The 13,153-nt window shown below is 34.4% G+C and overlaps 1 protein-coding gene across 1 annotated transcript in view; it reads right to left on the bottom strand.

Moving 5' to 3' along the window:
- Positions 1–11,665, bottom strand: part of LOC150096572 (uncharacterized) — a 44,445-nt gene extending 32,780 nt beyond the window's left edge. The window contains exons 1-8 of the mRNA XM_090408487.1: positions 11,599–11,665; positions 10,407–10,628; positions 5,580–5,730; positions 5,285–5,458; positions 3,527–3,761; positions 2,134–2,276; positions 426–586; positions 55–309 (exon numbers count right to left, since the gene is read on the bottom strand). Coding sequence (XP_090264613.1) covers positions 55–309; positions 426–586; positions 2,134–2,276; positions 3,527–3,761; positions 5,285–5,458; positions 5,580–5,730; positions 10,407–10,475 — 1,188 coding nt within the window. The 5' untranslated portion in view covers positions 10,476–10,628; positions 11,599–11,665. The remainder of the gene's footprint in view (positions 1–54; positions 310–425; positions 587–2,133; positions 2,277–3,526; positions 3,762–5,284; positions 5,459–5,579; positions 5,731–10,406; positions 10,629–11,598) is intronic.
- Positions 11,666–13,153: the final 1,488 nt, after the last annotated feature.

Here is a 13,153-nt window from a genome sequence, read left to right as displayed (position 1 = left end):
AATTTAGATTTCATAGAAAGTAACTTAGTTCAGTCATCTAAATTTAAATCTTACCTGAGGAAAAGACTTCCTAACTGCATGCATGAACAGGTATTCTAAGTCAACATTATTAATGTCTCCTTTCAAGTTGAGATTTCTTCCTACTAAGTTATTGAATTCAGATGCATGTTCCTGGCAGTTTGAGTTTTTCCAGCATGTAAGATTATGGCCATTAAGTAAACCTTCCACAGTAATGTTTCCAACATTAAGGTTACCAATATTTTTAACAAATGTTTTGCCACCATTCAGATATACTGCCGTTGTTAAAACCTGTAAAGAAACTTCTGTTACAATTGATTTAGAAATCTGGACTAACTTTAGACAATTTAAGAAGTTTATAACATTGCATATCTAAATTGGCAAGCATCCAACAAATTGAATCTTACTTCTGTTAAATTACAGCCATTCACAGCACCCAAGAAACTTGCATTGTTGACAACTATGTTGTCCATGCTTAAAGTATCAAAGTACTGATCTTCATCTAGCCAAATTAAGTTCTTTAGGCTTACTCCATCTATGGTTCCATGGTTGGATATTTCTAGTATGTCTAGATAAAGAAATCTAGAATTAGTTCATTTAATGATCAGCATGTTAAATAAGGTTGATAATGTTATTTAGTGTGAAGCCATGAGCATGTTAGTCAATGTATTATTCTGAAGCATATAACATTTTTAAAATAAAGGCTTATTATAAAAGTTAATTCTTTACCTATTCCAAGAAGCAACTAAACCTTCAATTATACTTATGAGGAGGATCACTTTAATGAGAGTATCTTATAATATTGGGATGGGCCAAGCTATGATGTGTAGCTGTTTGCAGATCAAATTGGGGAGAGCAATGCCAAGTCAAGCAGATATTATGGCCTTAGTTCTCTAAGTTTGCAAGAATAGGCATGTAAATGGAATTGTCATTTACACATTTGAAACCTCCAGGGAGGGCACTTACTCTACAAGTCTTCATTGCCACAACTTAACCTCATCCACCAACTGCATCATCTACAAATGGCACTGTCTAGCATGTATATATACATCCTACTTACCATGGATGCAAAGTGCATATAAAGATTGTAATACCATTGATATTACATTGAAATATGGACAAAGCTTAAGGATGTGTATTTGATCCATAATGGCTGACAAGGTGGTTAACATTGACAAATTTAGTTTGGAAATTTGTCCAGCAATAATGGGATGTAAATTATACATTTGGTGGGTAAACTTTAGAGGTAGAGGATATGAGAGATCTGGGAGTGGTGGACAAAGATCTGAAATTCAGGGGCCACATTGTGAAGACATCACATTGGATAATGTGAATGGTGCAGAGGACCCTCATAAGCAGAAGTAAAGGTTATGCCATTGTATAAGGCCTCATTCAGATTGTACAGATTTTCATGGTGATGATGAAATGGTCCAGAGGGGATTCCAAAAGAGGTAGTATGTGGTCTTTGAGATGTGGAGTACAAAAGGACAGATCAAGAGTCAGTTGCAAAGCATTGTGAATAGGAGGATATAATTGAGACATAAGGTGTTATCAGGTTGACATGGAAGAGATTCTTCATAGAATCAGAGGGGTTAGAACAAGAGGCCAATTGCTGGAAATTTTACAAGGATCAGGTTCTTTGCATGGAGAGTGGAATACATTGCTTGAGTGTGTTAATGTAGATGCTTTCTTTAAAAAAGGCACAGTTATACATCTTTGAACATAGTTTGCAATATATATGTACCTCCCATAATGGGTCAGACTCCATGGAAGTCAAATGCGAAGCATTTTGACATGATCACTATCCTATCCAATACAGGTCGACTTTTTACATCTTATTTAGTTTAAGCAGTCCATGAACACTTGAGTTGCCAAGTAAGGTTTGACTCAAGTTTATCATTTTGCTGTAATGTTTGAGATTACAAGTGAAAAAGCAACTTACTGCAAAGATGGACTTAGGAAAAATGAAGTTATTCAAGGTCAAATTAGTTATAATTTTAGGCATATGTAGTTTATGCAGATAGCTCTTTGGTAGTAGTTCTAAGATTGGAAAAATTTAATTACAAGAATAATTAAGATTAAGTTCTTTTGTGAAGTTTAAATTCAATAACTCACCAGTTGAAAGGAATTTGCTGAAGAGCATTTTAGTTTTGACAATATGTTCATTTCCTGTTTTCCATATGGAAAATGTTACCATGTCTGAAATATTGATTCCATTCAGCAAGCCCAGAGCTGTGAAGTTCTTAATGTAGCAGTTGCTGGAAGATAAGTTTATTACTTAGAACCTTGAATAATTTAATAGAAACTATAAGGAGTTACTAATGTCTGGTAAATTATAGGTCAATATTAAGCAAGATTGTTATACTTAAGTTATCCTGTAAATTTGATTCAGTACAAAAGCAACATTAGAATTCTCTAAACTAGGGTTTCCATAAGATTGCATGGAAGACATTTATATACAGGTCTCTTTATGCAGGGGTTTGAGACCTGAAAAACAATTTCAAAGTTTCCATCATAGATAGAAAAAGGCTGGTGTAGACCAATTCTTTTAACTAATTTAAAAGTTTCTCACTTAATTTCATCTATAAAATTTGTTCAAAAAAAATTAACAATTTGAGGGTAGATGAAAATTTAACTCTTTTGAGAGATTAGCTTTGATAGGTAGCTCCTATGCAGAAGAAAGCTTATTACATTTGTCTGAAAGCAAATTTGGTATCTCAAGTTCATTCTTGCTATTAAGTTATCCTTCATTACAGTTAATCCTTGGGAAATAAAGGATAACTTAATAGCAGGAATGAACCTGAGATACTAAATTTGCTTTCAGACAAATTTCAGACTGCAGGTTCAATTAAGTTCTAGCTGAGTATTGCAGTTATGCAACATTAGCAATACTCAGCTAGAACTTAATTGAACTTTGCGTTCTAGTGACAAGATACAATATTAAAGGGGTGGTGTGACTAGTATGTCATGTATCAGCTTTTGGTTCATCTAGCCAAGTTTTGTATAGTTTGATGGAACTTTAGTGAAAAAAGTTCCAGTTCATTAATGCTGAGTATCCCATTAAGCTTGGGAGATCAGATCCATGCTTTGAATAGCTTGGTATCTTAGACTAGCAATACTTTTAATAAAGTTTGTTGCTGATATTTGATCAAGTTACCTACAATGGAATTAGATTAAGTTAAAAATCTAAGTTATAGGTCAGTGCATCCCACTGATCTAATGTAACAGTTTAGTTTTAGAAGCATATAGGCCAACCTCAGAATTAGCAGTGTTTTTTATACTGCTAGGGAAACTTGCAGTTATTAGAATTCATTACTTACAATGAACAGTTATATAATTTAGGATCATTTGTGGGTTGGTTTATGCACTTTCAGAAACTGAATATGTAATTAGCATAAAGACACCTTTAAAGCTAAATTGAAATTTGATAGTAGCTATTTAAAGATTGGCATACTGAACATTCAGTAAAGGACAATTAGTATATGGGACTATGAAAGTTTATATTTACCCTTTGATTGCTTTAACTCCTCCAATTGGTTCCAAGGAATCTAACACAATATCATTTAATGTTTCATTGCAGTCCATACCACCAAGCTGGGAAGCAAACACTTCACTCAATTGAACACTGTCCTTGAAGTCTTTATCACCAGTAATGTTCTGTAGTGTATCAACTCTGACTACATATCTCTGCAGGTGTTCTATGTCTACTCCATCTATTTTTCCAATGGCAATAACATTTGCAGCTGGAAAGGAAAAAGTCATTGTAATAAATGCCAATTAAGTGAAGTTTCCAATGAATATTTAGGTTAGTATCTAGATGTTATGGTGCTGTGGCCTGTTAAATTGAATAGTCTAAGCTGTTAAGGTTAATCTGTATACTATTACAATATTTTGTAGTTTGAAAAGCTACTGCTGACAGTTGTTTAAGTTAAAGAAAGGAACTATTAGCAATAGTCCTTGGTTATCTGCTCTCTATGGGTTGACTTAATGGAAGCCAAGTTTATTCCATTATCTACAAATTTAAGGATGGTAGAAACCCTTTACTGACAAGTAAATTCTAGATAAGTAGAACAAGTTATCTAGAACTCATTTCCTGAGTTCTAGATAACTGTCTTCAGCATATCCTTTATGTTACTAGATTCTGTAAATTGCTGTTCTTTGATATTTAACATAGACTAGAAAGTGCTTAATTCACTTTTGCATCACTGAAGACATTTTCAAAACTGCATGACATTTGTATAGCAATCTACATGCAATGGAGCCTGATTAGAGATTTTGATCTAAATCTCATTTCTAATGTTTGCCATTAAAATCTTCCATATTGCTAAAATTACTGCTCTTAAGATAATAAGTTGCATCTCAAATTCATTTTTATCCAAATTCCTGTCTAATCCAAGATATCTGAAAGTTTAATTCTGCATCCTAATGAGTAGCTCAGTTTGCTATGTACTGGCAAACTCATTGGTCTTGTCTACTTGTTCTCTTGGATAGAAGACATCCATTGCTCATAGTTGAACTCTTAACATTCACATATTGGATTCAAGACCTTCCCAATATCATTAACCCAAAAATGACCTTCAAGGAGCATCATTAGCAAGTTTCTTCTGAGAAGATTTTTCAGACAGCTTTCTAATACCGTTAACAGTATTAAATACTTAAGTATTTGATACTGTTAATGCAGCCCTTAGATGAAGGTGGATACATTCAAATTGCTGGAAAGGTAAGCAATTGGAATGTTTAATGTGAATAAGGCCAAGTAGAATTTTGGGTTGTACAAAACAACTGTACATGCTCTGATGGCAGAACAATGAGGTTTGGTTGACATAAGCATTTCAGCTACAAGATATCTTTGCCAATTCTTTTTTTCTTTAAAAGAGACATTAGTAACATGTTGGTTGATTGGTAGAGCCTCTGCTACTAATGGCTTGCAAAAATTTAAGTTTAAGCATGGTTAGTAGTCAGAAGGGGAACAATCAGTGGATGCTGTTGGCACACTTCCTCAATGAGTCTTTGGACTCCCTGAGAGGTGTTGCACAATAATATTAAGTATTTAAATAAGAACCAAGATTTACTTGGGCTTAAATCTTAAGAGTGATCCTGAAAAATTGTCAAGGATTTACTGAGCAACCTAAAATAGAAATGACTATGCTTGAAAGTTTATAAGTAATGACAGAAAGCTTGAACAGAATGAGAGGAATCTAATAGGTTCAAGTTGAGAGACTAGCCATACATTAGTCTCAAGAAATTTGAGATGTTAGTTACTAACCTGTTATAATGCCAAATTTTTTGTTCCAGATGGGCTGAGGATGATGGGGAATCTTATTTATAAGAATTGAATCTATTAGTAACTTGTGGAAGTTTATTTCATTCACAGTTCCATTTGTTGTACTTATATGGATGTCTCCTTCCACCCTCACAAAGTCTGTGAAAGTTATGTAACCTGAAATATGAAAGGAGAATTAGAACTAAATAAGAGATTTGGTAAATGTTTATGGCACTTTATTGTATGTGTTGAGAATTCTAATGATTTTATAAAATCTAAGTTTGTTAGGTTAGACTACCTGAAAGCTGTTGTTCTTCATTTACTAGCATGATCTCTGTTGATATATCAATATCATTTATTTTTTCTTCTATGAGAAGATCACCTCTTATAATAAGATGATTGATATGTTTCTTGCCATCAATGAAGGAAAATCCACTGTTTGGAACAGCCTGGAAAAAAAATTAAAGCTGTTGCATCTTGCATGATCATTCCTTTAATTATAGGAGTTAAAGATGAAAAGTTGCAAATTTTTTTTATAGAGTGAATTTATAAAATCTATAGATATGATTCAGTAAGGGAAGCAAAAGTAGAGTGAGCAGAAATTGGAAAATCAGGCCAAGAAAAACTTTTAAAAGTAGCAAGCAGAAGGAAGAATGATCATGGTAAGATCAAGTTAATTGATGAAAGTAGTAGAATGGTAACTGTTACAGGAGATATTCAATGATTAATTTAAGGATGTTTCATCCTAATCAGGAGAATTTAAGTGAGGATAGCTTAATTGTGAGTGAGCAGGGAAATATTTGAGGAAGTAAACAGGCATGTGAATGCTACTGCCAAGTCTTGCAAAAGCATAGTTTCTAAGAGAATGTGGAAGAAGGCCAAAATTTTTCCATTGTATAAAAAAGGTGGTAATAAGGCTGTAGCTTCAAATTATAGCTCAGTTTGTATATCTGGAGAGAGGTAGGATATAGAAGTGGGTTGATAACAGAATTCTGTTACTATCAGCATGGGTTTGTTAAGGGTAGATCATGTTTCACTAACTTTTGTATTATAGCAAGGTGACATACCTTAGGCAGGGTAGATGCATATAGTTGTGTATGCAAATTTTAAATTGCAAGGATGGGACCAGAAAACAGACTTGAGTTGGATCAGCGACTTTGTTGGATATGAGGTGCAGTATCCCAAAAGAGAAAGATTAATGGTGTGCTACAAGGATCAGTTTTGGGTCCATTGTTCTTTGTTTCATGTTAATGAAATGGAAGTGGGTTTAACTAGCAATATATAGCTGATGCAAAACTTGGGAGAGCAATGTGGAGTCAAGCTGATGTTATGGCCTTACAAGAGGACTAATAGATTGTGTGGCAGGTAAGTGGAACTATCAGTTCCATGTTGCAAAGTTTGAGATTTGGTAAGCAACAATGGGATGCACTTAGTTTCCCCAATAAGTAGAGGAGATGAGGGATCTAGGAATGATAATGGACAAGGAAAATTCAGGGGCCACATTGCACAAGTTGTGAAGACATCAGATAATGGCAATGGTGCAGAGGACCTTGATATGCAGAAATAGAGGTTATGCCATAATATATGGTCTTGATCAGGCCTGAATTGAATTATTGTGCACAGGTTTTGCATAGTGACAATGTTGGAAAGGGTCCATTAGATTTTAAAAAATGGTAGTCAGTGGTCTTTGGAATGTGGAGTACAAGGACAGATTGAGAAAATTTAAGTTGCAAAGACTCATGAATGGGAGGAAAGGCAGGGTATGATTGAGACAAGACTAGTCAGGGGTTGTTATCAGGTTGACATGGAAGAAATTTCATAAAATGAGAGAGAAGTAGAACAAGAGACCATCACTGAAACTATAAGGAGAGTGAACAGTAGGGTCTTTGCATGGAGAGTGGAATGCATTACCAGAGTGTTGTGAATGCAGACACATTCAATCTGTTTAAACTTTAAAGCATGGTTAGATATGTGCAATAGTGTGTACCTCTCATGAGTGACTTCATGAAGGTCAGATGTTAAGCAAGTAAACTAAGAATAAGGCTTGATTCAGTGCAGTACCAAGATTTAGCATTAAGACTTGAAATGCTAATAAAAACCCTAAGAGTTAGCTGTAGGATATCAAAACACTGCTACTGAGTATGGCCACTGCATTCTGCTCATTCACTTTCCTTGTAACAAGTTATTTGGAGTCAATATTAGGCATCTAAAGTGCATAAAAATCTCATGTTACCTAGTGATTTATAGAGAAACTGATTTATTTTAATGTTTTGAAATTTAAAGATTAGTAACTTTCAAAGTTTATCCCTTGAAATTCTGTCTGATATCCTTGACTTAGAGCCAGTTGACATCATTTCTATATATAAAAACAGAACATGGCAAATATCATTCATTTGTCTAAGTGAGAATTTAGTTTCTATTATATTCTAGGGTTTTATATATACATCTTTGAGCTGTTGGTATGAGAAGTTGTTTACACAATTTCTCTAGATTGTTGCCAAATGCAATAAACAGTCTATTCACATGAACAATTTAGTCTTCAGAGAATTCATTGCTATCCATTTAATGGAATGTTCTAGCAGGAAAATCCATTCTCTATTAAATTGCATGCCAATGAAAAGTGTACTGTATCAGATCCTATAAAACAGTTGAACATAACAAATGAGAATACATGTTTTTTTTGGAGCCCAGCCCTTCAATCTGTTGACAACAGAATACAGTTTCTTCTGGATTATCTTCACTACATCCATGATAGCAGCTGTGTATGTAGTCATGTTCTGATACAATATGTCTGACTAGTGTTCTCTATATACTGTGAATGTGGCCTTGTCTAAAAAGTTCACTGTATGCTTAGCCAATAATTTAGTGTGCTGTTTCAGTTTATAGAAACATCAGCTCCATGAAGTTGTTTTATAGCTTGCATACTTATCTTTAAGTGCAAGACTTGCTCCATCACATGGAGTGACATTTGAATCAGTTTACCCATACTGCTAGTCTAAATCATCCTGTATGATTTTTACCTCTATTGATCAACTCCTAGCTTTGTATCAGCATAGCCAACTAATAATTTTTAGTTATTTATGGGGAAATAAACAGCCAAGGACCAAGTCCTGCAGAATAGTTCTCCATGTTCTCCTGGACTCTAATCCCACTCCATATACTGGTTTGTGAGCCAAATTACCAGATTTATATCCATCCACATTTTGAAGTTTGCAGGTGTGGACTCAAAAGCAAAAGCCCAGATTCCACGTAAGTATATCAAGTAGCCATTTATCCAACTCAGTTAAGTTTTAAAAAAAGGCAATGACCATCTTCTCAAAACCATGTTTTAATTTTAATATCCGATGGAATAAATTTGCAAATTGTCTTTGAGTCTCCTTTAATGCAATATTTCTACTCTGTTGGCACCTTAGAATAGAAGTCGAATTTAACTAGCATAGTAATGAGGGTATCAGCTAACCATCCCATGACCAGGTGAGGTCCATGTATAGAGCATTTCTATATTTCTATAGAAGTTAGTGTTTATCAAATTTTTGTTCTCAGATGCTTATTTTTTTTAGTAATACTCCTCTAAACAAAAAACTTGTCTTAAACATTATGTAGCAGTTAGGAAAGGGATTTATTTGCATAAATTGTTTCTGCCTTAGGATATTTCTCATTAATTTATCATTAAAGTAAGAAATTGAATTTAATAAAGTGAGAAAGTTAAAAGATCACTTTCATCTTTCTTGCTACATACATTCATGATGAGGAATGAAGCATGCTCTTTGGCAAGAGATGTTTAAACCTGCACAGCTTTAGAATTGATTATATTTTTGGATGAATGATTAAATTAATAATTTTTAGTATAGCTAAGCAAAAACAATTTCACTGTTCTCTTCTTATGAAGGACAGAATTATATAATACAATTCATTTCTGAGAAATTCCCAATTGATAATGGCTTATCAAATAATCTATTGGTCTTACAGAAGGGAAAGGTAGCCACATCAACAGCTCTAGGCTTTTATTATAGTGTTGTGCTTCCATTACCATCTGTCCAGATACTTCAGGATTTATTACCTGAAACAATAGTGGGGAAAACATAGTAGCAACATCTAAATGTCAATTTCTACTCAAAATTGAGTTTTCTTTCAAGGCATCATGAAATGCTATCTAAATGATTTCAGTATCAACTATTTGTTTGCACTGATGCATGAAGTATAAAGATACTAGGTTTATACATGGCCCTTCAGTTTTAATTGTTGTTTCACAATTTGAGCAGATATCTGAAATTAATTGGAACATGAATTTGAGCTCAAGTATTGTAAATATTTGTTCCAGATTGTCTCATGCTTCCAAATTATCACTGGTGTGATTAGATGTTCCTACTGTTTCAACTCTAGGGTTGAGTAGATGCATTTTAGGTGAAAAACTAAAGGTGAACAGAAAATTTGTTCTATTTCCACTTGGTTCTGTCTAGTCATGTTGGAAGTTTTTTCCACTTAGACTGTAATATATTTAGTTTAATCCTTTATCCAAGTATAAGCAAACCAAGTTTGCTCCTGAAGTATCTTCAGGACTGAGGCAACTCTTAGTGATGAGAGCTTGGGCCACCTTTTATAATGTCTTAGTATTTTCTATAATGTGAAGCATATCTCCTTGCAGAGATGAATGATGCTATGCATTAAGGGAAGGGCCACTACCCAGACCAGTTTTGACCTTTGAGGTCTAAGTGGGAAAAAGGCCCAGTGGTGGAAATATTAAGATGAAAGTAATGGAGAAGTCAATTATCATGAGTTGCCTTAGTCCTGAAGATACTTCAGGTGCAAACAAAGTTTGCTTACACTTGGATAAAGGATTAAACTAAATTTATTATTCAAGTGGAAATAGGCTTGTAGGTAAAGACTCAGATGAATAAAAACTATATAATTTATCATCAGGAGTTGTTTTACTGTTTTAGTTGAATTTAAGCTCAGCTAAAAGCTAGTCTTTTTAGCTAAGTAAAATGGGAAACTGTTCAGTTGAACTATTTGGAGAGGTTCATGGCATAAGAACACTTCAATTTGTTGCCAAAAATCATAGCTATCACTGCTCTGAAGGATGCTAAAGATTTATGAAAAATTTAAGATTTATCAATCTACTTACGTATTTGTTGTTATGAGCAATGTCTATCCCATTAATTCTTATCAAATCTTCAAAACCGAGATGCTCCATCAATACATCTTCGTTAAATTCTATTGAACCTACTATCACTTCATTGCCTTTGACATGGATGAGGTCTTCTACTAGATCAATGTTATTCACAGTGCGGTCAATGACCAACTGATCCACAGTCACTTTCTGGAAAGCTACATTAACAGGGATGTTCTGTAAAAGAAAGTCAGATTGAGATAGGAAACACCAAATTTTACTGAGAAGTTGTTATCATGTTTAAGTCTATACTTAGTTTGAAGTGATGCCATAGTTGAAAACTACTAAAATGAGTTTTCAGTTCATGATTTAAAATATTTTTACTAAAAGATTTGCAATATTGTGTGATGCAACTTAGTGATTAGTTAGTCATTGAATAGCTAATCAGATCTTTTCACTTTATTACTTTAGTGGTATGCAAAATGTAAATCGGAATTCAGTGGTCGTGCAGTTAAAGTCTTTCATGCAATATAGTCTTAGCCATTAATGCATTTCGTACAATGCTGCTTTGTGGATTTTTGTAGCTACCTGAGGCAGATCTGTATCAGACTTGCTGGCTGCCAGAAGCTTCTGTTAAAATGCTTATTGTAGTGTTTTGAGATAAAATCTTAAAATCTCATGTTAATTTGTCATAGTGAAGACCCAGTTGCTTTGTAGCATATACAAATGCACTTTTTTGGGGAGGAGTGAATTTTTTTTTATCACCGGTGGCTCTACGGGTTTAATCCGCAATGTGTAGGTAATAGAGCTACATGTTACAGAAGTGTCCGTATAGCCGCATGAGCAATAAGCCTATTAAGTAACCGAGTCTTCTTTAAGATTTTTCACTAAAGAGGATGTTAGTATCCTGGAAGAAAAAAATTACAACTGCGTAATAAGTTCTGCATTTCTGCCTGTTCGTCAATCGACGAAGTATACCTGTTGCTCATTTTGCAGATCTAAAAAGTAAATTTTTCTATAAAGTAAATTTTATGAAATCGTTATGAAAAACTAAGTGATATGAGAAACCTTAATTTAAGATAGAATTTTGATTAAGAAAATTTGCGAGATTAAAGGATGAAGTTAAATAGAGCGTTCGCTAGATGTGTGTACATAAGCACAAGAATGTTAGTACTCGTTTCTTTAAAAGGAGGACTAATTATACAACCTCAAGTTACGGAAAACTCAGCTCATGTACACTAGTTCTGCAAGTGTTCTTCGTCCGTGAAGAAGAATTGTTATAAATTCAGTTTTAAGTGCTAGTCAAAACATTAAAAAAAATACTAAAGACTAGAACAAATACAAATTTGTTAATCGAGATTAGTTCGTGTTGGAGATTTAATGCAACATTATCAGCATTGAGGAAGGATTAAAACTAAATTTTAATGCTAAAATTTAGTCCAGTCTCATCTTCAGGATTACAAATAACTTTGTAACACAAATACAATAAGTAAAACACGTGGGTAAAAACTCTAGTCCTATCTAGATGGTGTGCCCGACGATGTAAAGAGGGATCTCATTAATGTTTCCCAAATTTTGGGAAGTTTCATGTAACGGATACTACTGTGGTTGTATCCAAAACATGGTCTGCAGGGCCAGATTGACCATAATCGTGATTGCAAATGTTGGTTGTTGATTTGCCTGTCTGTCCGAAGTAAGCCAGTTTACAGGAACCAAGTACTCTATTCTCCAGGCACAGAGGAGCGAGCTGATCTTTGGTGGAACGGGTAAAAAAAAAGGTAGCAAGTTTATGGTGGGCTTAAACACTGGAGGTTGTACTTTAAGACCTGGCTATTTTTCTAATGTGCCACGGATGTGAGGTATGTTGATGGAATTTCTGAAGAGATGTTGGGGAAATGGAATTTATTAATTCTGAAATCATTAGCCATTGGAAAGGATGTGTGTAGGTGTTTAGTTGAAAGAGCAGATACACCGAACAAAGATTGTTGGCTCTAGTGGTTAGTTTTCAGTTTCACAATCTTTGTTCAGCAAATTTTCCCTTTCAACCAAACACCTACACAACACCATCCTTTCCAATGGCTAATGATTACAGATCATTAATAAATTCTGTTTCCCCAACATCTCTTCAGAAATGCCATCAACATACCTCACATCTGTGGCACATTAGAAAAATAGCCAGGTCTTAAAGTATTATCTCCACAGTGTTTAAGCCCCACCATCAACTGGCTACCCTTCTGTTTCAAAGATCAGCTCCCTCCTCTGTGCCTGGAGGATCTTGTTCCTGTAAGCTGGCTTACTTTGAACAAATAGGCAGATCAACAGCCATCTGGTTAGATGGCGTCATACATCTGTAATCACGATTATGGTCAATCTGGCCCTGCAGACCATGTTTTGGATACAACCCAAAGGATCTGGAAAATTCGCCATAGTAAATTCAAAAAAGAGACTAATCTGCACTCAGGAATCAACCTTAACAAATATCGTTGCATAAAACTTGCAAAAATTTGGAAAACATTATCGGATCTCTTTATATCCTAGGCCACCTACAAACACCTATAGAGGTCACACCACTTAGATGGGACTTTAGTTTCACTCAATGATTTACTTATTGTATTTGTAATCCCTGAAGACGTCTGTGACAGACAAAATATTGAAAGCATTAAAATTAATTTTAATCCTGAGTTCTGATAATATTCCATTAAACCTCCAAACATAAGTTGTTTAAAGCACTTAAGCCTCAGATGGGCAAAATTAGTTAACAG

This window comes from Typopeltis vanoorti, chromosome 18 (assembly GCF_054136105.1).
Source record: "Typopeltis vanoorti isolate ZY-2024b chromosome 18, IOZ_Tvanoo_1.0, whole genome shotgun sequence".
NCBI lineage: Eukaryota > Metazoa > Arthropoda > Arachnida > Uropygi > Thelyphonidae > Typopeltis > Typopeltis vanoorti.
This window is presented reverse-complemented; position numbering and strand designations above follow the sequence as displayed.